The sequence below is a fragment of the Myotis davidii genome, unplaced genomic scaffold (genome assembly GCF_000327345.1).
Source record: "Myotis davidii unplaced genomic scaffold, ASM32734v1 scaffold77, whole genome shotgun sequence".
Classification (NCBI taxonomy): Eukaryota; Metazoa; Chordata; class Mammalia; order Chiroptera; family Vespertilionidae; genus Myotis; species Myotis davidii.
Genome location: NW_006289713.1, coordinates 5,145,512 through 5,168,321, shown reverse-complemented (window position 1 = coordinate 5,168,321; position 22,810 = coordinate 5,145,512). Strand labels below are relative to the sequence as shown.

At 51.3% G+C, this 22,810-nt stretch overlaps 2 protein-coding genes across 9 annotated transcripts in view; one reads left to right on the top strand and one right to left on the bottom strand.

The window, feature by feature from the left end:
* GSE1 (Gse1 coiled-coil protein) overlaps positions 1–19,855 on the top strand; it is a 436,931-nt gene extending 417,076 nt beyond the window's left edge. For 7 of the 8 annotated variants that reach the window (XM_015562980.1, XM_006762225.2, XM_006762230.2 and 4 more), the window contains 13 exons: positions 30–202; positions 682–879; positions 1,453–1,644; positions 2,037–2,341; positions 3,231–3,555; positions 6,192–6,805; positions 8,034–8,146; positions 8,433–8,703; positions 10,185–10,298; positions 11,105–11,476; positions 11,959–12,240; positions 15,161–15,264; positions 15,983–19,855. In XM_015562980.1, the coding sequence (XP_015418466.1) occupies positions 30–202; positions 682–879; positions 1,453–1,644; positions 2,037–2,341; positions 3,231–3,555; positions 6,192–6,805; positions 8,034–8,146; positions 8,433–8,703; positions 10,185–10,298; positions 11,105–11,476; positions 11,959–12,240; positions 15,161–15,264; positions 15,983–16,117 (3,198 nt within the window). In that variant the 3' untranslated portion in view covers positions 16,118–19,855. The remainder of the gene's footprint in view (positions 1–29; positions 203–681; positions 880–1,452; positions 1,645–2,036; positions 2,342–3,230; positions 3,556–6,191; positions 6,806–8,033; positions 8,147–8,432; positions 8,704–10,184; positions 10,299–11,104; positions 11,477–11,958; positions 12,241–15,160; positions 15,265–15,982) is intronic. The other variant, XM_015562979.1, reaches the window with a different exon arrangement.
* Positions 19,856–21,315: 1,460 nt separating this feature from the next.
* GINS2 (GINS complex subunit 2 (Psf2 homolog)) overlaps positions 21,316–22,810 on the bottom strand; it is a 10,483-nt gene continuing 8,988 nt past the window's right edge. Inside the window, exons 4-5 of the mRNA XM_006762223.2 lie at positions 22,167–22,293; positions 21,316–21,996 (exon numbers count right to left, since the gene is read on the bottom strand). Coding sequence (XP_006762286.1) covers positions 21,871–21,996; positions 22,167–22,293 — 253 coding nt within the window. The 3' untranslated portion in view covers positions 21,316–21,870. The remainder of the gene's footprint in view (positions 21,997–22,166; positions 22,294–22,810) is intronic.

Below are 22,810 nucleotides of genomic sequence, written 5' to 3'. Positions count from 1 at the left end.
ACCCTGACCCACTGCTCTCTCTCCCCCAGGACACCAGCTCCCGGGGCAGCAGCAGCGGTCGAGAACGCCTCATCGTGGAGCCCCCACTGCCCCAGGAGAAGGCGGGGGGCCCGGCCATTCCCTCCCACCTGCTCAGCACCCCCTATCCCTTTGGCATCTCCCCCAGCTCAGTGGTGCAGGACTCCCGGTTCCCACCACTCAAGTAAGTGCAGATTGGGGGCTTGGGGTGGCTGCAAGTGCTCAGGGCCTGGGTCCCTGGGGCTGAGCCGGGAGCCGGGAGCCGGGAGCCTGCGCCAGCTGAGGCTGAGGACCGCCAGATGGTGGCTGAGCCCTGGGCCCGCAGCCGGTCTGTGCCTGCTGTCCGTGTCCACGCTGAGATGATGGCTGGCTCTCCCATTCTGCCTACACCCTGTCCTGGTTCCTGGGACAGGGGTGCCTCTGGGCTGCAGATAGCAGACATGTGCCTGCTGGTGCGGACAGCGAGGGGCCAGGCAGGCTAGGAGCCAGGCTGCCCACCTCTGTGCCCTGGGCCTCCTGCCATCACCGGCATCTCGTTAGCAAGAGCTGGAACCCGTCCCCGGAGACTCGTCCTTCTGAGGGAGGTGGTGGCAGGGGAGGCTGACCCCTTTCCCAGCCTGGAGCGGGCCCTCCGCTCATCTCCTTCCTCTGTCCCTGCTGCAGCCTCCAGCGGCCTGTGCACCACGTGGTGCCCCCCAGCACGGTGACCGAGGACTACCTGAGGAGCTTCCGGCCCTACCACACCGCTGAGGACCTCCGCATGTCCTCCCTCCCTCCCCTCGGCCTGGACCCGGCCACTGCTGCCGCCTACTACCACCCCAGCTACCTGACTCCGCACCCCTTCCCCCACCCGGCCTTCAGGTGAGCTGTCCGAGCCCGCCCTTACCGTCCCCACTGAGTCGGGCTCAGGCTGGTCTGCTCGTGGCAAAAAGGAACCTGGCCAGGAATGTGTTTCTCATGTCCTGGGGGCCTGACTCCCAGTGAGAGCCCGGGGCAGCCCCCCACCCGGCCACACTGGCCATCGGGGTTGCCCTGGTGGAAATGCCCCCCTTCCTGCCTTTGTCAATGGCTCCCCAGGCAGGACTGCTAAGCAGCACCAGGTTCCATGGCGAAGAGAGGGGCTCCTCTGCTGTGTGCCACCCAGTGGAAGGTGGGGTCACTCTGTAGATGCTGCCCAGCCCAGGGGCTGTAGTGACGTGCAAGCTGCCGCCCACCTGGGCCTGCTGGTCAGACCCGGGGAGGTGCTGGACTGGCTGAGCCTCTGGGTGGCAGGCAGGGCCTTGGTGCCCTGGGCTGTCGGCATCCAGGGGCCTCTGTCGGCGAGGGGCTTCGGGGCTGGCCATGGGTGTGCCTCAGCTGGGCCTTTGTGGAGGCTGTGGGGTCAGCCTTCATCCCTTTAACTTTGGTGTTCACTGGCCTGTCTTCTTGGCACAGGATGGACGACTCCTACTGCCTATCCGCCCTGCGGTCCCCCTTCTACCCTATCCCCACCCCCGGCTCCCTGCCTCCGCTGCACCCCTCGGCCATGCACCTTCACCTCTCCGGGGTCCGCTACCCCCCGGAGCTGTCCCACTCGTCCCTGGCGGCACTGCACTCGGAGCGGATGTCCAGCCTTAGCGCGGAGAGGTGAGTCACGTCCCAGGCCAGCTGCCCCGGGCCCCACGGCAGAGCGGAGCTAAGCCCGAGACGGGGCCTGCTGGCCGCTTTGTGGCTAGGTGGCTCCCAGCCACTACTGTCCTTAGTCGCCTCGCCTGTAAACGGGACAGTGGCCGCTGATGCTTCTGGTGACTGTTGGGGTCCCCGCCTTCTGGCAGGAGCTCTCAGCGAGGCCTCGGGCGTTAGTACACAACTCATGTCTTACAGGCTGGGTTCCTAAGGCCCGCGCTCTGCAGGTTAGAATGCTGGGTTCCCATGGAAACCTCGGGCGTGGCTGCCAGTTCCTCACGTCTGGGAATTCTGTCAGTGGGCTGTCCTAGCCCCTTCACAGTGGAGCTCAGGCTCCCTTTCCGCTCCCACAGGCTGCAGATGGATGAGGAGCTGCGGCGTGAGCGTGAGCGTGAACGGGAAAGGGAGCGGGAACGGGAGGCTGACCGTGAGCGGGAGAAGGAGCGCGAGCGGGAGAGGGAGAAGGAGCGCGAGCGGGAGAAGGAGCTGGAGCGTGAGCGCGAGAAGGAGCGGGAGCGGGAGCTGGAGCGCCAGCGCGAGCAGCGGGCCCGGGAGAAGGAGCTGCTGGCCGCCAAGGCCCTGGAGCCGGCCTTCCTGCCGATGGCTGAGCTGCACGAGCGGGTCAAGTCCGCGGAGCAGCTGACCCCAACCCGAGCAGGTACACAGACAGGGTGGTGAGCCCAAGGGACAGACCTCGGCCCCCGGAGGTGGGCTGGCTGCAGGGGTGTGCTGGCAGGTGCTGACAGCTCTCCAAGGGGCAGGCCTGACTCTGCAGCTTCTGCCAACTCCATGGTGTAGACTCCCACCATGGCTGGTTTAACATTTTATTTCATTGTAAGCATACGAGAGGCCCAGTGCACGAAATTCATGCACGGGGGAGGGGGGAGGGAAGAGGGTGCAGCCCTGGGACCCCTCTCACAATCCAGGACTGCTGGCTCCCAACTGCTGGCCTGTCTGCCTTCCAGCCTGATCACCCCTCTAACCACTCCCCTGCCAGCCTGATCACCCCCTAACCACTCCCCTGCCAGCCTGATCAACACCTAACTGCTCCCCTGCCGGCCTGATCGCCACCAACTGCCCTCCACTGCTGGCCATCTTGTGGCTGTGGGTGCCGCCATCTTTGAGGGTGGGGCAGTCAGTTAGCATATTCCCTCCTTATTGGCTGTGGACGCTGCCATCTTTGCGACAGCGTGAGGGCCAATTAGCATATTCCCTCTTTATTAGATAGGATGTATCTAACTTTCAATAAGGGTTTATTTAACAACCAGATTGCATGATTTATAAAACTGTGACAGTCTGCTCTGGTGAGCCAGCATGTGCCTGCCAGCACCCGTTTCAGGTCGGTTGGTCCTGGGCTGGGTGGGAGCAGCACCTGCCAGCGGCCACCTTTCCCGTGGGACAAGGCATGCTCCCCCAAAGCATCCACAAGGCCCTTTCTGGTTGTCTTGGTCCTGGGCAGTCAGGTTCAAGAGAGAAAGAGGCAGGAGCCACCTGGGCCTGGCGTGCAGGGATCCTGCTGTGATGTGACGGCCTCTCTCCTCCCACAGAGAAGCTGAAGGACGCGGGCCTGCAGGCGCCCAAGCCTGTGCAGCACCCCTTGCACCCGGCACCCAGCCCCCATCACACCATGCCCAGCCTTCTCTCCAACCACGGCATCTTCTCTCTGCCGGGCAGCAGCGCCGCCACGGCCCTGCTCATCCAGCGCACCAATGAGGAGGAGAAGTGGGTGGCGCGGCAGCGGCGGCTGCGGCAGGAGAAGGAGGACCGGCAGTCGCAGGTGTCGGAGTTCCGGCAGCAGGTGCTAGAGCAGCACCTGGACATAGGCCGGCCCCCAGTGCCCACGGAGCCCGAGCACAGGCCCGAGAGCACCAGGTAGGGCTCACTGGGTCAGGGGCATGGGGAGGGGCATTTGTCACATTTACTGAGCGCCTGCGGTTTACCCAGCCAGCATCCTGCTGAGTGCCTTCACTTACTGCATTTCGTTTTCATGTTCTAACTGCTGTTTGCCCACGAGGAAATGCAGGCTCTGAGGAGGGAGAGGAGGTGCTCAGAGGCACCCTGTCCCTAAGGACAAAGCCCGCCCACCAAGCCAGGGTCCAAAGCAGGGTCTGCATGGCATTTCAAGAGCACGAGGGAGATGCTTTAACTGACCATTGTAGTCTATTCTTTCTATCTTCCTCTGTTTTCAAGTGGCTGAGGAAGGGACCACTTTTAATTTTTAAGTAAAAAATTAATTTTTGCTTCTGTAACAAAACATATACCCATTTCCTGGGCCCATTATTAAAGGCACTTTTGCTTGTCTCTGGGCCCCCGGCTGCTGACACTTGTGACCTTGGCCCCAGTGCCCCCTTCTCATAGCTGCCCCCTAGGCCTCCTTGCTTCCACCTGTCTGTCTGGCAGTCATCTGTTGTCCCCACCCCCTCCCCATCTCTCCAGGGTTCATTCCAACTCAGAGTTGGAGAACCCCGCCAAACCTCTGGAGCCCTGTCGGCCTGGCTCAGGGACTCGGGGACACCAGATACTGCCCCCTTCTCTGGGCCTCATTTCCTCAGCAGTGCACGAAGGAGGTTGGGCAGGGAGATTTCTGAGCGTCCTTCCAGCTCTTGATATCCATCGTGCTGCCCTGGAATGGGAAGCACTCGGGTGTCTAGGCATTTAAGTGTCCACTTGCTCCCTCCCTCTTTCCAACAGCTCTTGGCTGACATTTTCTTACTGAGTCCTGGGCTTGGCTGGCCCATCCAGCAGCCCTGCCTCAACATCCAATGTTGACTGGGCCAGCGAGGGGATTCGCTTGGCCGATTGGATGTGACTGGGAGTGAACTGTAGGCTGACCCCTGGCTGGGTTTTCCCGCAGCCTCGGGCCTGCTCTGCTGCTCACGGTCCCGGTTTCCCTGAGGCCACAGGGAGGCTGAGTCCTGTCTGTTTTCCAGCTGCTTCCTGCTCCTCTAACTCCCCTCTCAGCCAGGGGACTGGGAGAGCAGCCAGCACAGGTTCCTGTTCCTGGTAAAATCCGGAGCGCTGGTTCCCTCAGGCATCTTCCTCAGCTCAGGGCCCCAACATCCGGGTGCAGCTGTCAGGGCTCCAGCAGGCGTGGCCTCCACCTCAGGGCTCCCAGCTCTCACCCGGCCTCACGGTCCCCACGGCAGCAGGTGGCACGCTCAGCCTGACGACAGCATGAATTTGACATTCTGACCAGCCCTTGTGCTCAGAGCTAGAAAACCATTCGGTGCTTGGCTCTGGCGCTTGAAATATTTATTCTGCTAATGGGCTCTATTCCTTTGTTGCTTGCCTAAGGACACACAGCTTGCTCTGGTTCCCTTTTGTACTCTGCCGATCAGAGGTGCTATGGCGGCATCAGGGACCTCTCCCAGTCTGAGTCCCACCTCGGAGAAACTAGGGGGGACTTTCGGCAGCGGTGAAACGTCTCCTCACTTGGCCAGGCAGGGAGAGACCTGACAGTCTGGTCATGTACCTGCACCCTCTGCCTCTACCCCTTCCATCCCCTCCGACCTTCTCTGGTCTCCTGGGTAGCGTAGCACTTCCCTTAAAATATAGATACTTTGGAAAAACAACCACCAAGTAGCCTTTTGTTGGATCTTGTTTAAATGCATGACGGAAAGAGTCATTTAGGAGGACTGCGTGGCAAAGCTGCTTGGTCCGATGGACATCCTGGTCAGGCCCCAGCCCGGCTCCTGCTTCAGGGCCATGTGGGGCTGCTGCAGTTCTCACGGGAACCACTGGGGGTCAGCAGTGGCTCAGGCCCACCCTTGCTGTGAGGGTCTTTCTACCCCCACCCCACCCTGTCACTGGGCTGGGCAGCCCTGGAAGCTGGTCTCTTTCTCTCTTACTGTTGTCTGCAAGGACAGTGTGGAGAGAGGAGTTAAGGCCACCTTGAAGGCAGCCGGCCCACCCTCTGTTATCTGCCCACTGCTTGGCACATTGGGAGGCGGGTACCAATAGCAGGGTCACCCTTTTGGCGTCAGAGTCCTGTCTTTTTTCTCTGTGTGATGGGATTCCTGTGGAAAACAAAGATGAGGATCTGTCCTTACAGGAGGTGATAGGAATTCAGGAATTGGAATAGAATGAGCTATTGTAAGGTTTTGGGTGAGAAACCAGATAGAAAGAGGGTCTGGCCTGGGCCTGAGACCATCTCTCTGCCCTCAGCAAGCAGAGTCCACCCACCCACCCCCAGCCTCCGTGTCTTTACAAAAGCAGGTCTACACACACTTGCCTCAAGTTGTTTGGAGAGGAAGTGGAGTCTTGGGAAACGGCCAGCACTCAGGTGAGGAGTGGAAGCTGCGTCCTTCCCTCCAGGCCCTGGCCAGGTGGCTTAGAGAAGGAGGCCTCTGCACCCCTCCAGCGCCTGGCTCTCGAAGGGGGCTCCCGGTCTGGGCCATCTCTGAAGCTGCCTATTACACCCGGGCCCTGGCAGCAGCCTGGGAGGCCCATGGCTGGGTGACTGGCATGCCCATTCTCATGACTAACGGCTTGGTCTGTTCACTCCCTAGGCCGGGATCAAACCGTCATGAGCCGGGTAGCCGAGACCCCCCGCAGCACTTTGGCGGGCCCCCGCCCCTCATCTCGCCCAAGCCCCAGCACCACTCCGTGCCCACGGCCCTCTGGAACCCGGTGTCCCTGATGGACAGCACCCTGGAGACACGGCGGGCCCCCGAGAGCCACCCTCTGCACAGCCACCCTGCCCTGTTCGAGCCCGGCCGGCAGGCGGCAGTCCCGCTGGTGAAGGTGGAACGGGTCTACGGCCCAGAAAAGGTGGAGGAGGGGCCCCGGAAGCGCGAGGCCACCCCCCTGGACAAGTACCAGCCGCCTCCACGGGAGTCAGGGAGCCTGGAGCAACAGGCCTTTCCTCACGGGCCTGGGCCCCTCTTGGCTGAGCTTGAGAAGTCCACCCAGACCATCCTGGGCCAGCAGCGGGCCTCCCTCACCCAGCCACCCCCCTTTGGGGAACTCCCTGGACCCCTGAAGCCGGGCTCACCCTACCGGCCCCCGGCACCACGCGGCTCTGACCCCGCCTACATCTTCGATGAGTTCCTGCAGCAGCGCCGGAGGCTGGTCAGCAAGCTGGACCTGGAAGAGCGCAGGCGGCGGGAGGCCCAGGAGAAAGGTCCGGTCTCCCTGGGTGGTGTCTGACCTCCCGGGGCTAGAGAGCCGTAGTGCCCGCCACTCAGCCCCTCCGACCACCCCTGCCTCCCGCTCGGGGTTTAGCAGCTCCGGGGAGCAAGGGCACTGGCTTCTGTGTAGCTACCTGATACCTCTGCTGCGAGAGAGACCCAGGGCCTTTGCCTGTCTTGCTGAAATGCAAATTGTCCCAAAAAGCCAAATCAAAGCCTGTCTGTAAAGACGGTTCCACAGAAATGCATGATTAATAAATGATGAACAGAGGCTAATAAGGCAGTTTTAAATATTAATAGTCCATCATAATGGGGGAGGAGGCTATTGAGCCCAGCAGGGTTTGGTATAGGGAGCTGCCATCAATTGCAGGCAGTCAGGCCTGGGCAGGGCGAAAGCGGGAGGTCTGGCCACCTCTTTCCTGCTCCTGTGGAGTTGGGGGGGCTCAGCCAGCAGCGCCCTGAGCTCCCCAAAGAGCCAAGGAGAACAGGGTGAGAATGACTGTCTCCACCTGCAACCCCCATATGACCAGAAGGGGCCAGAGGCCCAGACCAGTTTCTCATCTCTTGCTGGAAACTGGGGTCCTATGCGGGTTGTATTCAGCCTCTTAGCCAGAAGCTGGGGCCGAGGCCGAGACTTCCCAGGTGGTTGGTCTAGGCAAGATTGAGGGCCCAAGAAGGACTTTCTCCTCTATCCACCTTGTGAAGGAAGAGTGGGGAGCCCCTGGGTGCAGGGATTCTGCTGCTGTTCTCTGCACATTGCGTTTGTGTGCATGCTCTGTGCCTTTGAGACAACGGGATCTGAGTGTGCGTGTCCCCTCCCGGGTAATGGACCCAGATGGCCACAGCAGGAGTGAGCTGATGTGCATAAACAGCCTTGGGTTGCCATGGACACAGCCCCAGTCCTGTGTGACGAAGGATCCCCTGCTGAGGATGTGTCAGCCCAGGAATTGCCTGGCCACTTGGGGGCTATGGGTCTAAGCCAAGCCTGGTGCCTGCCTGCTGCCCCTGCCTGCCATTCCTGAAAAAGTTCCAGGCCTCGGGGCTAATGCACATTTTCACCTGGATTGAGAACAGTCGAGGTTTCAGGGTACTAAAAGGGCCAGCAGGGCCTGGCCTGATGGGTGGGTCTGCACAAAGATCACAGGGGTGCCTGCCCCCATGTCCATCCACTAGAGAACGGAGTGCTCTTGCCCAGCTAAATACAGCTGTTCTTGTCACCAGGATACTACTACGACCTGGATGACTCCTATGATGAGAGTGACGAAGAGGAGGTCAGGGCCCATCTCCGCTGCGTGGCCGAGCAACCGCCCCTCAAACTGGATACATCCTCCGAGGTATCGGGTCTCATCACTGCTGTGTCAGGCTCCGTGCCCACATTAGCGCCTGCCTCTTGCCTTTCCCACTGTCCCAGTAGACCCCACATTTGCTGGGCTCTCCCTCGCTCCTCCAGTCCCCACAGACTGCAGGTGCCTGGGCGTGCTATCAGGGTCCCCCTCCGAGGCCCAGCACAGAGTTGGCCATGGTACATGGGCTTGGAGGACCCCAGGAGGGACCCCTGGGACAGTGCAGTCACACCACTGCTGGTGGTTTCAAACTCATTTGTTTTCTTTCCCAATCTAGAAGCTAGAGTTTTTGCAACTTTTTGGCTTGACCACCCAACAGCAGAAGGAGGAACTGCTGACCCAGAAGCGGAGGAAGCGGCGGCGGATGCTGAGAGAGAGAAGCCCATCGCCCCCGACGATTCAGAACAAGCGGCAGACACCTTCACCGCGACTGGCCCTGTTCACCCGCTATAGTCCCGACGAGATGAACAACAGCCCCAACTTCGAAGAGAAGAAGAAGTTCCTGACCATCTTCAACTTGACCCACATCAGTGCCGAGAAGAGGAAAGGTAGGGCCTCACCTGGGCCTTTAGGGGGTGGGGCTCACTAGGAGCTTCTGGAGAAGCAGGTGGGGTTCCTAGGCTCCTGGGGATGTCCAGGACCCACGTTCCAGGCAGAACCTGAAAACACTTTGGCCCGAGGCGCTCTTACCGCCTTTGGGCTCCCCAAGGAAGCAGCAAGCAGACCGGCCCCACTATCTCCGCCTTCTTCCATCTGAACTCAAATTGTCCCACTCGAAGCCTGTTTTTCCATTTCATCTGGAGTGGAAGAGAAACTTGCGAGTATTTTGTTCTGTATGTAAAGCTGCTCTTGTCACTTGTCACTTGAGAAGGCAGGTTTAGTGACCCTGTTGGTACCAGGCACAGTGCTTCCTCCTGTGGCAGGGCACTCCAGCTCATGGCTGGGCGTTTCCTCTTGCTGGGCCACTCGCATGGCCACTGGGCTTCGTCTCTGATGGCAGGAGGCTTGGGTGGCCTGTGGCCGCCAGCAGAGCCGACGCGCATTGTGAGTGGGCAGCTTGCCCTGAAAGGTGCTTCCAGATCGGCCCTGTTGGGACTGATGCTTGGGGCTGGAACACGTGGTGTGGAAGACGTCGTGTGGTGTGAACGCTTTCTGGGGATGTCCGCTTCCTTGATCTGCCCCCACACGCTCGCTTAGTGCCGGGATATTGGTTGATGTGAGGACTTGGCCTGTCTGGGGTGCTCGTTTGCGCACTTCCACGTTCCCCCTTGCTGATACCTGTCACTTCTCTCTGGAAGGAAGTCAAAAAGAAAGCAAAAGTGTGTTGGTCATTTAGTTGCTTCTACTTACTTCGCTGTTGGGGTGTAGCATTTACTTTTTGTCTTTAACCAACAAGCTGGAATTCTCACTTTCACCTCGAAGGGGCAGGGACATGTGATGAGCAGCACAAGTCTCTGGGAACATGCACAGTTCTGTCGTGGAAAGTGTCTTTTTCCCCGACTTATTCTAGAGGAAACCTTTTAAGTCTCACCAAGAAGTGCCACTGTGACAGGAATTCGTGGCATCGAACATCACAGGAGTCTTCCTTTTCCATATGGGGCAGCCGTCGTGGGAATTGATGCCAGGAGGAGGAGGGGGAAGAGAACGCGCCTGAGAGCAGCCTGTGCTTCCAGGGGTTGCTTCATTGTGTTGGGGCCAACATTTTTGTCTTTTAAATAAGAATGCATCCTCGGAAGTTACCATGGGAGATCACAGCTCCCCATTATGCCACATAGCTGTCATCACCACACACACAGCTATTTTTGGAAGACCTCTGAAATGTTACGCAGGAAAAGCTGAGGCATCTGGGCTCACTCTGACACCAAGTTTTCTTCCTTTAAACACGACCTGTCCCAGTGGTGCCAGCTTTGTGTCTTCTCTTGGTTAAAGGACTTGCACCTGCCAGTCGCAGCCTGGGCTAGAATCCGCTCCCCTTCCCTCTCAGAAATAATGCAACTGTCTTGTTAATCTCAGGCTGCTTTTCTCATAGACAAAGAGAAACTTGTCGAAATGCTCCATGCCATGAAGCAGAAGGCACTGTCAGCGGCAGTGGCAGACTCTCTCAGAAACTCTCCGAGGGACAGTCCTGCTGTCTCCCTGAGCGGTAAGGCCCAGGGCGGGAAGAACGGCCCCATCCGCCACTGCCCAGGACCGTCCTGTGGGCTGCCCATGGTCAGAAGCGACTGCTCAAGGTCTTCATCATGAATCTTTCCTCCTGGAGATAGAGTGTGCTTCTCCCTCTCTGTCTCATACAAGCTTCCTCCATGATGGCGAAGGATCTCCTCGGGCCAGAACATGAGAGCTGAAGTCAGGGCTCAGAGAGTGAAGGGGAGGGTCCAGGCTTCTGGCGGTCAGTGTAGTTGTAGCCACCGTCCGTCAGTCCAGGGGTGGCCTAGGCCACCGAAGCCCTGTGTCCCAGGTCTCGGCACCTCTGCTTCGGCTCTGCTGCTGCTGTCTGCCCTTCCTTGGCACTCTCCTGCGTCTTTCTTGCTCATTCTGCCTTCCAGGCCTTTCCAGCATCTGCTTTCACACCTTCTCTCTCTTATGGCTTTGATTGCGGTGCTGCTGCGTGGAGCAGATCTTTATTATCCAGCCCTGTCCTCAACTCCTAACGCAGTCTTTCTTGTCGGGTCGGGCTACATAACTTCTTGCCTTTTGGATGACCTGAAGTAACTCGCTTCTTCCTTCACATTCCTTTTCTTCCCAGATGCCTTCCTGGGGCACCTTCCAAGGATGGACTTGCTGCTACCACACCCCGTCCTCAGGCCACACCTGTGCACTGACATTTAATTAAACGGCTCTGAGTCTTGGTCCTTTGTACTAGGTCTTGTTAAATGTAAGCCATAGAGATCAGGGCCCGCCTGGTCTCTTGCAGCTCTTAATATTTTCCTCGCTTTCTGTCTCTAAAAGAACCAGCCACGCAGCCAGCCTCTCTGGATATGGAAAAGCCGGTGGGTATTGCTGCTTCCCTGTCTGACGTCCCAAAGGCCACAGAGCCTGGGAGACTGGAGCAGCTCCGGCCACAGGAACTGTCTCGAGTCCAGGAGCTGACTCCTGCCAGCAGCGAGAAGGCCAGGCTGAATGAGGCCCCTGGGGGCAAGAAGAACCTGAGCATGATGCATTACATGAGGGGCCCCGCCCCCAAGGACATTCCCGTGCCCCTGTCCCACAGCGTCAACGGGAAGAGCAAGTCGTGGGAGCCCTTCATGGCAGAGGAGTTTGCACATCAGTTCCACGAGTCTGTGCTGCAGTCCACCCAGAAGGCCCTCCAGAAGCACAAAGGTAAGGCGGCTGCCCGCCCTGGGTGCGCCCCTCTGGCACGTCAGTGTGCAGGAGGCACCTGGGGAGGTCGTCAAAGGCAGAGTCCGCCTCAGCAGGTCTGGGTGGGGCCCGAGAGTCTCCACTTCCAGCTGGTGCTCGAGTGATGCTGCCGGGCGGGGACCACACTTGGAGAAAACTTGACGTGATGCCACCTGAGTTTAGTAGAGGCACTTCTTTTAGCAAGGCCAGGCGGGGTGCCTTTCTGGCAAAAATAGGGTCATGTTCTACAGCTGAGGGTTTTCCCAGTGTCCCCATACAGACTCACCTGGAAATCTCCCCATCCTTTAACACTAGACTCAATGGGCCTGGTGAGCACTTTGTGATCTAATGGTTGTGCTAACCCCTCATGTGAGCCCCCATATTCACTCTCCCAAAGTTTAGTGAGTCACTGATGATTGGAGAACAGGGTTTGCTGCATTTCATTTCCACTTTCTCCTCCCCAGGGAACGTAGCCGTGCTGTCTGCAGAGCAGAACCACAAAGTTGACACGTCCATCCACTACAACATTCCTGAGCTGCAGTCCTCAAGCCGGCTCCCTCTGCCCCAGCACAACGGGCAGCAGGAGCCCCCAGCCGTGAGGAAGGGCCCCCTCACACAGGAGACGGACCAGGACTCGGAAGAGGAGGAAGAGGAGGAGGATGGAGAAGAGGATGATGAGGAACCCCCCAGACGCAAGTGGCAAGGGATTGAGGCAATTTTTGAAGCTTACCAGGAACATATAGAAGGTACAAAGGGGAGGGAGGAGCAGAATCAGGGCCCAGTAAAGAAAGTCAGTGGAAGTTTAATAGACCAATCAGTGCAGGACTTCACTGCCAGCATTAGGGACAGTTTCTAAGGGACAGTACTGGCAGATTTTCTGGGGCACTAGATGCTAATACTAGGTGAATTTTCCTCCATTTTGCCCATTTTAAGAACTGTTCCTCAGGCTTCTGTAGGTGCCCAGGCTTACTTGGAGTGGTAATTCCTCATGGACAAACTTGAGACCATTCTCACCGGAGCTACGTACAAGGGTCCTGGAAAATGCAAAGCTCATTAATTTAGCTGGGCTCCGAATAGCCAGGCCTGATCCCTGTGTGAGCCTGCCTTGTATTCGAAGTGTCTCAATGCTGGCGGCACTTCCCCTCTCAGGCCAGTCCTTTTTGTGCAGGGAGGCAAGCCCATCAGCCACCAGAATGTTTTATTCTCAACTGTGGGTGCACACTCCACCCCTGCCTGGTGGAACACATCCTGTGGGCACACCCCTCCCAAGCTGCTTGTGTACCGAGTGCAGGGGTCACAGGCTTGCATGCTGGTGGAGCTCTGGCATTGCTTCCAGCACACAACCGCCCTTCTCTGCACCTCATTTTCCTTGAGATGCCTGCAAAGGCCCCTTCCAGCTTAGACAGAGACTGTGTGCTGTGAACTTGATGCAGGGGAAGTGGAGGAGCCCAGCCTTTCCCTCCAGTGAAACAGGCAGGTGGGCTCCCAGGAAGGAGGAGCAGAGCACTGGCAGGAACTCTGAGCTCCTGGTCTCTGTCCCGCTGACAGGTGAGCCCCGCCCCTCTGCACTCTATTGAGTCCTCACTGCAGCAACAGTGCCATCAGTTTGACATGAGTTGAGAAATGCAAAACCCAGGCTGCCACCTCCTAATTAATTCATTTCCATATCACACAAGTTTTATCAAGTATTACTATGTTGTAAATATAAACATTTGATTATGAATAGCATAATCACTTCAAATACTTTGAAAAATCAGAGACAGACTAACAAAGGGACAACCAGAGTCTCAATTCCTACTGTTCATTGTTTCCTCCTTCAAATGGAATCCTTTATTTGAATGTGTCCATTGCTTCTTGCCTGTTGCTCTTAAATACATACATATGTATCCAGAAGCAATGTATAGCATTATTATGTACTTCAATGGAGTGAGGTGTATCCACTTTTTCTGGGTTGATGTTTGTTGGTGACTTGTTTGGGAATTCCTTCCCTACCTCCAAGGACATATTCTACATTTCCTTCTAAAAGTATTCACGTTCTGCTTCTCTTATGCCTAGAATTCACTTCTGTGTAAGAAATAAGGTAGAAATATAACCTCATCTTTCCCACCTGGACAACCAATTATCCTGGCGGTTTCCAGGATGCCTCTTCCCTCTGGGCATGCCCATCATGCAGCATCCTCTCCTGTGCCCAGGTCTCTCTGGTGCTGTTCTGCTCCACCCGTTGGGGTCCTGGCCCGTCCCTGTGTCATACCATATCTTTGCAGCGCTCTGTTGTCAGGAGTAACTCACCCTGACTTGTTCTTCTCTAACAGCTCAGCTGTTCTAGGCCCTTGGCTTTCCCCGGTCAATTTTAGGATCACCTTATTTGTTCTGCCCAATTGAATTCACAGATTTAGGAAGAATTGACATCTTTTTTTTTTTTTTTTTTTAATTTTATTGATTTTTTACAGAGAGGAAGGGAGAGGGATAGAGAGTTAGAAACATCGATGAGAGAGGAACATCGATCAGCTGCCTCCTGCACACTCCCCACTGGAGATGTGCCCGCAACCCAGGTACATGCCCTTGACCGGAATCGAACCTGGGACCTTTCAGTCCGCAGGCCGACGCTCTCTCCACTGAGCCAAACCGGTTTCGGCTGACATCTTTAATAGTGATATTATTCCACTTATGAACAGGATAGTGAATTATACTAAATAAATTTTGCTGACTTTTCTCCATGAGTAGTTTACTTTTATTAGATTTAGTTACCACATTGATATTGTGGGTTTTTAATTTTTGTTAGCCCTTCTTCCTTAGGTAATCAGATAATCAGACCTTTTGCAGGTTAAGTTTAGTTCTTTTTGAGTGTTTAACTTTTTCTCATATTGCATTTCCTAGAACCTCTAAGCCATTGAATTAGAGGCACACTAACTGGGCTGTTGTCTTGTGAAACTTTAAAAGTGGTTCATTAAGCATCTCATTTGCTGCTGAGCTTATGGTATATGATCGTCAAAGGTTTAACTAATGCAGTTTCTGTGCCCATTGAGATGATGACCCTACTTTTGTTTTCTAATGTCATTTCCTCCTTGCTGAATTTAACTTGTTACTTCTTTTAAGGTTTTAAATCTACTGAAGTGGTATTAAGTGCTAATTTTATTGTCTTTATTTTGCTGAAACTGTTCTAGTTTCTATAAAATTAGTCTGGCAGCTTTCCCTGGTTTTTATTCTTGGAAATACTTTGTGTGATGCAGGGATTTACTCTTGCAAGTTTGAAGGCACTCTTGTTAAAAGCAGGCCTGGAATCTTTCGGAAGAGATTTCATTTTACTAATTTGAACTCCACTTTGAATTTCTAGGTTTATTCTGGCCGTTTCTACCAGCTTAAAAACTTCCAAGGCGAACGCCAATATTTTTTATCTTTCTTTTTGAAAAATGTATCTTAAGGCCATAAATTTACCCTTAATGTCTTAATCTGTATCCCTTAAATTGCCTTTCGATGCTTGATCCTTTGATTCCACTGGGCTGGATTTAATTTAGTAACACTGACATATTTACCAGCATGATACCAAGAACTTGGAGCCTTATGGTCCCAAGGAGAGTACTATGCTGGCTGCATGAGAGGGAAAACAATCGCAGAGTCTGTGATCCCTGTACACAGAAAATACATCAACAGCGCTTGTCTTTTCAGAGCAAAATCTGGAGCGGCAGGTGTTGCAGACGCAGTGCAGACGGCTGGAGGCCCAGCACTACAGCCTCAGTCTCACAGCAGAACAGCTCTCCCACAGCATGGCGGTGAGTCTTGGGTCGCCACACATGAGAAAAGGAATGAAAATCAGCTCCAGAGGAGGTTTTCTTAAAACACACTGTGCTTATTTTGTTTAACCTTTGGGTTCAAGATTAGCCATACAGACAGGTTTGAGGGACAGTCCTGCTCTTAAGAGTTTAAAGCTTATAGTCCTAGGGAAGACGTTCAAGGCTCAGTTGATTACCCTAATTTGCAAAATATTGATCCTGGAAGAATGAAGATGCAGTATTCCTTTGGGGGAATTATTTATTGCCTTTGTCAGTCTCCCCAGCTGTGATTTGCTAAGGAGAAAGGAAGAAGGATTTTACTGGAGTAAAGTTATTAAGGAAAACAAACCACCTCCTTCCTCTTTGCAGCCTGGCCCAACAGGTCGTCCAACTATGACATGTGGCAAGCCCCAAGGGCTTCCTCCCAGTGGCAATGTGGGGCTTAGATCAGGTCTGCACATCTTGGCCTCTCCTACGCAGTAAAGGTTTTAATTTTTAAAGCTCAGGGTCGAAGCTGAGACAACAGTGGACACTGGTTCCATGAGAGCAGGTATTGTGAGAACCCAAGACTTAGGAAGAACCAGTTCAGCCTGCCCCCAGAGGCGCTGTCAGAACACTGAACTGGAAGGAAGAGGTTTTCAAAGTGGCCTCCAGCACGTTTCTGCATCACATACAGTTCCGTGAAACCAGTTTGTTTAATGCAAATCTCTCTCTGCAGGAATTGAGGAGCCAGAAACAGAAGATTGTCTCAGAAAGGGAGCGAATCCAGGCGGAACTGGATCACTTCCGGAAGTGCCTTGCATTGCCTGCATTGCATTGGCCTAGGGGTTACTTTAAGGGATATCCTAGGTGACGGTTTCCCTTGCACTAGGCCGAACCTATAGTATAGAAATATTATCTATTTTATTACCTTGAATATTTAATATTTTTCACTGGGAGGTTTGAAGCTTAAAAAAAATAATAAAGAATGTGCCATGCATGAAGCAAAGGATTCCAGACTCCAGAAAAAGAACGAACTCACCTTGACTTCAATGCAACTGAATCACCTTTGTAATTCAGCGAGCAACCAATGTAGGACATCGCCCATATATTTTTTTAAAAGGCAATTTTTTTTCTTTACCCATGTCACCGTTTTAAAATCTGAAAATGAAGGCTCCGTTACCAACACTAAAACTTTTATCATTTATAGCCCCTGGGTGCATAAGATTGGATCAAACTGCTTGTGTTCTATTTCTTGTGTTGCCATATTACTATGCCTGAAGACCCAAGTTTACTTTTGCTGCAGCAGAGGGTCGGTCTCATGCCTCCCCAGGACTGAGACCTGCTTCAGCTGAATGAAGGTGGGGTGCATTTTAAGTGAAGGGCTTATTTGTTTTGGTTACTTTTCTGAAAAATTTTCTTCAAAGCAACAGTACTAAAAGTCTCACCAATAGCAGGCTTTTCCCGGAAAAGCTCTCACCTAAAGATAAAGCAAATTGACAAACTGAAGGTACCTTTTTTATTACTCCATGGGGTGGGGGGGAGTGTACAGAGCTCTATGTATACATATATGCACACCCACCAAATTGTTGCTGCAGTGGGGGGTGTTTTCATACAAACAAATTTTGAGAGAAAAGTCAAAGGTGCTTCAGCCTTGTACTGTGTATATATATTAAAAAACAAAGTTTTGTATGTTTTTATTACTTTAATTATTGTTATAAAAGGCCTGCCATTTTTAATATGTGGTTTTGGGGGATTTTTGTTTGTTTTCCTGTTTTGGGGTTTTGTGTTTTGTGTTTTTTTTCTGGGCAAAAAAAAAACAAACTTGCTTTTAGTGTTTGTACTGCTGCTGGTCAGGACATTAAATATTGAAGTGTTTTTAAAAATTAAAGACGAAGAAAAGTAAAAGAGCTTACCACTGGCGCCTATGCGATCACTTCATTTTTGAGTTGCACCAGAAAATGATGTAGAAAGCCATGCGTTACTTCTTACCTCCTTCTCTACCCCCTCCCCCCAGCTCTGGACAGCAAATAGCAGTTATACCTAGTTGCTATCAGTGAGGAGGGGCTAGTCTATGGTGAACAAGACATACTGGATGTGCACCTATGCATGCACCTACAGACATGGGGCTTTTTGCAAAAGAACCTTTCAGGAAGTGAGCAGTTTGTGATAGAATCCTAAGGTGTCTTACAGCAGTCTGAGAACAGGTGCAAAGTAGAAACTCTAGAGGCTTTATTAGATGCAAAGCTTTGTAAAAGCCTAAAAGTAGGATAAAGGATAAACAATGTCTGAGCTGAACTTCTCCTCCTTTTGAACTGACTGTGACAAGCACAGGAGCAGCTAGAAACAGATAATCAGATCAGTGCAAAGCAATGGGGAAATTTTTCCTTCTTGTCCCAGTTAACTGCTCATTCAGGCAGGGTTTAATCTAGATCAAGCAAGTATCTCTTGCCTGAATGGGCTTGAACCAGAGGCTAAAGCAGCCAGTGGTTGGTCTGCCAGGGGAGAGGGGATGAGAGGAGGTCTGAGTGTGATCACGCCTCCCCTTTACCCAGGGGAAGGGCTGGCTGACCTTCATGAAGGCTACTCACTGTGATCAGTGGCCGCACCCTCAGCCCCAGACCTTAGCTGTGCAGAACAGCTTGCTGGCAGATGGCATTGTGTCGCTTTATCTGTTCCCACACAGTTTGCTTTGTATGTCTGCCAAGAATCTTCCAGTTATTAGCAAACTCAGACAAAAAGTGCCGCCAGTATTATCAGCAGTCAACAAGCGCCTTCCTCTCCACAGAAACGATTTGACGAGATCTAAGGGCTGTTCTGTGGCCTCCCCTGCAAAGACATTGAGAGATCAACATGTTCCACAGGTGGGGACAGGTGTTTAGAGGGAACTCTATTGCCAACAATCAGGGCAAAATGTCACTGAATTTCTCTCTTTAAAATCTGCTTGCTGCTTCTGGTCTGAAAGCTTAAGAGCTACATCTTAGCACTTCACTCCCAGTCCTCCTTCGCCATCACAGAATGTCTGAGTGCTAGTAATTTTGCTGATCAGCTTTGGTAATGGCCTTGGCTTAGAAAAAGAAAAATGTAGATCTAATAACTTGATGGGAAAGAAAAGCAGAGCCCCATTCCTCCTCCAGCCCAGGGGAGCTCCCTTGGGGTTTGTTTAGTTGTCAGGGAGGACGTCCCTGAGCTAGTAACAACTGCTTTTCCTTCTTCCCATTGAAAACGCCACTGTCACCCCTGCACTTGAGCTTCTGTCACTCTGTCACACCCAACTCCCACCCATCTCTAGAGATCTCTGAATATTCTTGGGCTTAAGAAGTAATATGACAATCAGAGAATATAAATATACACCAGAAAAGGCAGCATAATAAACTAAGAAAAAGGTAAAGTGTCTTTTGAAAACAAATGCACCACTAAGACATAGTACCCAATAATGGTTTTTCCATCCAACAATTAGTTCTAAAATCTTAAAACACATTTTCATCTCATCTAATTTTCCTTTTTCAGTTTGGGCTTAAAAATGGGCAAATATGCGCTCTCTGAAGATTTTGTTCAGCTATTTCACACTGAGTTTAAAAGACACAGCTCAGAAGAACACCGAATTTGCTCTAGAATTGATTTTGCAACCTGTGTCAGTCCTCCACGGCCTCAGGTGCTTCCTACAGCACCGGCAGGAGACGGCCGTTTTGTTAAACTTGTGAGGGACACCTTCCAAAGCCAAATCCCCAGCTTCGCATTTAATCAAATATTTAGGGACAAACCAGAGGGTTCCTCAAAACTTGGATCTACACACCTGATCATTTGAAAATGCATTTGTTCTCTGTTTCATATAATCAGAGCCAAACTGACAATGAAAACATTTCATGATATAATCCACTGTCTAACATAAATGGCCAAGGTAGGGTTTTCAACAGTTTAGTCTACATTCTAAAGGAAATAAAACACTAAATTGGCATTAACACTCTATTAGATAATACCCTTAAGGAAATTCAAAGACTATTCAGCAGTGAAGAATTATAACACAAGAAATCTTACATTTGTACATGAACGGTATTTCCTAAAGACTGCCTAATCTCAAACATTACATCAAGATACTCCCTTTCCCTCTGAGCCATGTGTTTTTTAAAGTGTAGAAAATTCCAAGGATCCACCACAAGATGGAGATGATCAGCACAAGCCGATTCTGTTACTCTTAAATAAGTGTATATTAGCCATTTAGCAGCAATCCCTATACTCTTTCAAGTAACCAAGCTATTGACTTTCTTACTACTTGCAGTAGCCTGTCCCCAACTTTTGATCCAGCACTTAACTTAAACTCCTTAACTCTGCCTAGACCTGAGGAAGACCATGCTAATTGGTTGTGTTACTTTGTATGTACCCTGTGTTTAATTGCTAGAACAGTAAACCAGTACATGGGAGGGAGGAGGAACAGTGCCTCGGTCACTCTGGGGGCAGTTTAGATGCTGTGAAATTAAACCTGTTCTAAGTGTACTTGTTTGAATTAATTGTATTGTAATATTATTTGTTGAATGTAGTAATTAGGTATTTATGAATATATTGCTGTAATTTCTGACAACATCCAAAAAAAATAAAATCTTCCTAAATCATGTTAAGAGGAAAATCTTTTTTATGCTATAATAAAAATAGACCAATTTTTTTTTTTTTTTAATGCTCAACAACTATACAGCTTTACAGGTAAAATGTGAAGACAGATCCAATGTACCTCAGTCAGGTTTTAGGAGAAAGGTAGTAGGGGCTGATCTGAGCTACACAGGATTCCTGACCCTTCACAATAAGGTGGCTTCATTCAAGAAGATTCCCCGGATTAAAATCTGAAGGACTCCGAGTAACAGTGACAAGAAAAGGCAAGTCCTGTCATATGAAAGCGGTCCTCTAAGCCAGCGGGTGCCAACCTTTCAGACCTCACGGACCACCGGTTGTCAACCACTGCTCTTAACAGTCACCTTAACTGATAGAAACAAGTCTTCAGTATCCTAATCCCTCTGTGCCTGGCCCTTCAGTGTTCAAACAACCATCAGCTGCTTGTTGGAGGGACATCTAGAAGGACAGCAATGAGGAATGGAGAAACCTGAAGTAAGTTTGGACTCTAAACACTGAAGAGCAAATACCAGCAGGTCTCTTCCAGGCTCAGCTGATCACATACTCTCTTCAAAAAGCCCTTGGGACAGCATGTGACAGTCCAAAACCACCAGGTTACAGAAACTGCCACTCACTATATGATTCTAGACCAGCGATTTTCAACTGGTGTGCCACAAGCATTTTTTAAACATGGAATACCTGACTATTTAGTCAGGGGCACTGACCTCTTTTCCCTTAGATTGTCAAATAAAAAATGGCAGTAGCCAACACAATAGCTGTCAACAGTGTGAATGAATCAAAACTATACCTATTCTTTTTGGTCAGATTGGCAAAAGATAATTTTTTTTGGTGTGCTGCAAAATTTTAGTAATTATGTGTTTATGTGTGCCATGAAATGAAAAAGGTTGAAAATTGCTGCTCTAGACAATCCTTACCCCTTTTAGGGCAATAACATTTCTATGAGCAATTTAGCAATTCCAAAACGCTATATTTGAATTTTTTTCTCTTAGAATTTACCCTTCTTTGAGCCACTGCTACCTATGACCATCTTACCCTAAAACCCATCAAGAGCAGTGTTATAGGTCCAACTTTTCTTAGCACTGTGCTCCACTCACATACTCAAATAACATGGTTAGTTTTAAAAGCAGCCCTTTAAACTGTAACCAGAAGTAGCAAAGATAACAAGAGACAACCAGAGTGTTTGAAGTTTACAACCTGCTACACACCTCAGTTTGGCCTATCGTTACCATTTTAGCCACATGGCTTAAGCAGGAAAAAATAAACCCAATAGGTTGGGTTGATTCCATCTTTATTCTGTATCAGGGGTGGGGAACACCTAGCCTGTGGGCCTTATAAGGCACTCAGAATCACTTGGTCTGGCCCTACCAAGGCATTAGGGGTGTTAATTAAATGTTTGACCAAATAGAGCAGGCTGATTTTTAAGTTGATCATTTTGTATGGCCTGCAAATGATGATATAAATATTCAAACGGCCCTTGGCAGAAAAAAGGTTCCCCACCCCTGGCTGAGATCAACCCCTGTCGGCATCACAAGCCACCATCTGCCATCCTCCTCTATGTGAGCAATCTCTAGATTTAAATTCAGCCAGAAAGATCCATATCAAAACAACAAAGTCCTAGGGCCCCATCACCATTTGTATCTGTCTTTTCAAAGCAACATGAACATCACTGAACATTCACCCACACATAACAGTTCCGTGCAGGAGACCTGAGACCGTGCTAGGGAGAATGGCTTGTTTGCTGAAGCTTTTTCTTTCCTCCATAAAGGAGCAGTTGGCCTCTAGAGACAGATGTGGAATTAATGAATATCTTAAGAACTAAACATAACCTGTTGCTTTCCAACAATGTTATCAATCCATTCCTTGCTTCATTGCACGTTTTTCTTACATTCAAATGGTTCTAGAAACCCAGCACTGAGTACCTCTAACATGTCCTGAGCACTCACACATTACCCGGTAAGCCTCATGCCAGGAGACACAAGGCCTTTACAAATCAAAGGTCATTCTCTAGAAGTCCTGAGACTGGGCACTTTCAGAAGGTTGCAGGTTTGTACGGAGTTTGTACATGTGATTGAGAGCTTGTGTGAGGAATGCCCCGCTGGTGTTGATCTCCATCAAGGTCAAATTATCCAGCTAAAACACAAGAGAAAACAGGGGTGGTTGAGAAGTTTCTGAGAAAAAGTGAAAAATCTACTGAACAAAAATAAGAAACCAATAATTTTTAAAAGCACAGTCAGTAATTCCTGCTTGTGAGAGCCTAAGCAGGCAGAATGCTGTCGGAAATCCCTCAGCAGCACACCTACCTTCGCATGTGCCTCCTGCTGCCTCACAAAGCTGTCAGCAGACACCCGCAGTTTGGCTATGCGAGTGTCCCACACATCCTTGATCAGGGTGCGGATCTCATCTGCTTTTGGAATGTTGTCTGAAGCACTAAAGGAAACAAATAAATTGCATAAGGAAGCACTCAGTAAACTAAAGCAATATCCAGCTAAAAGTGGCTTTAAAAAGAAAAAGGTTGCTTGGATTCAGGTAAAATACACACACTGTCCTAGACTCAGATTTTGTTTTGCTTTGTTTTCAATTTTAAAATGTAAGGATTCCTAGCAGTTAAGTTTGGTGTCAAGAAAATTCAGCCATGAGCCACAGTTATGCTCATGTAACCTGTCCCCTGGCGGGCAGTGGCACAAGGACTTCTGTTCCGTAAAATCCTTATCTAATAAAAGAGAAACATGGTAATTGGTGTACAACCGCTACCCTTCCCATTGGCTAATCAGCGAGATATGCAAATTAACTGCCAGCCAAGATGGCAGCCGGCAGCCAGGCAGCTTGAAACTAAGAGGAGGCTTGCTTGCTTCAGTGACGGAGGACTCCAACGTTCCCCGCCCGCTGCTACAGGCCTCTGAGCCGCAACTCTAAGCAACTATGTAATAATTATAGAAGCTAAACC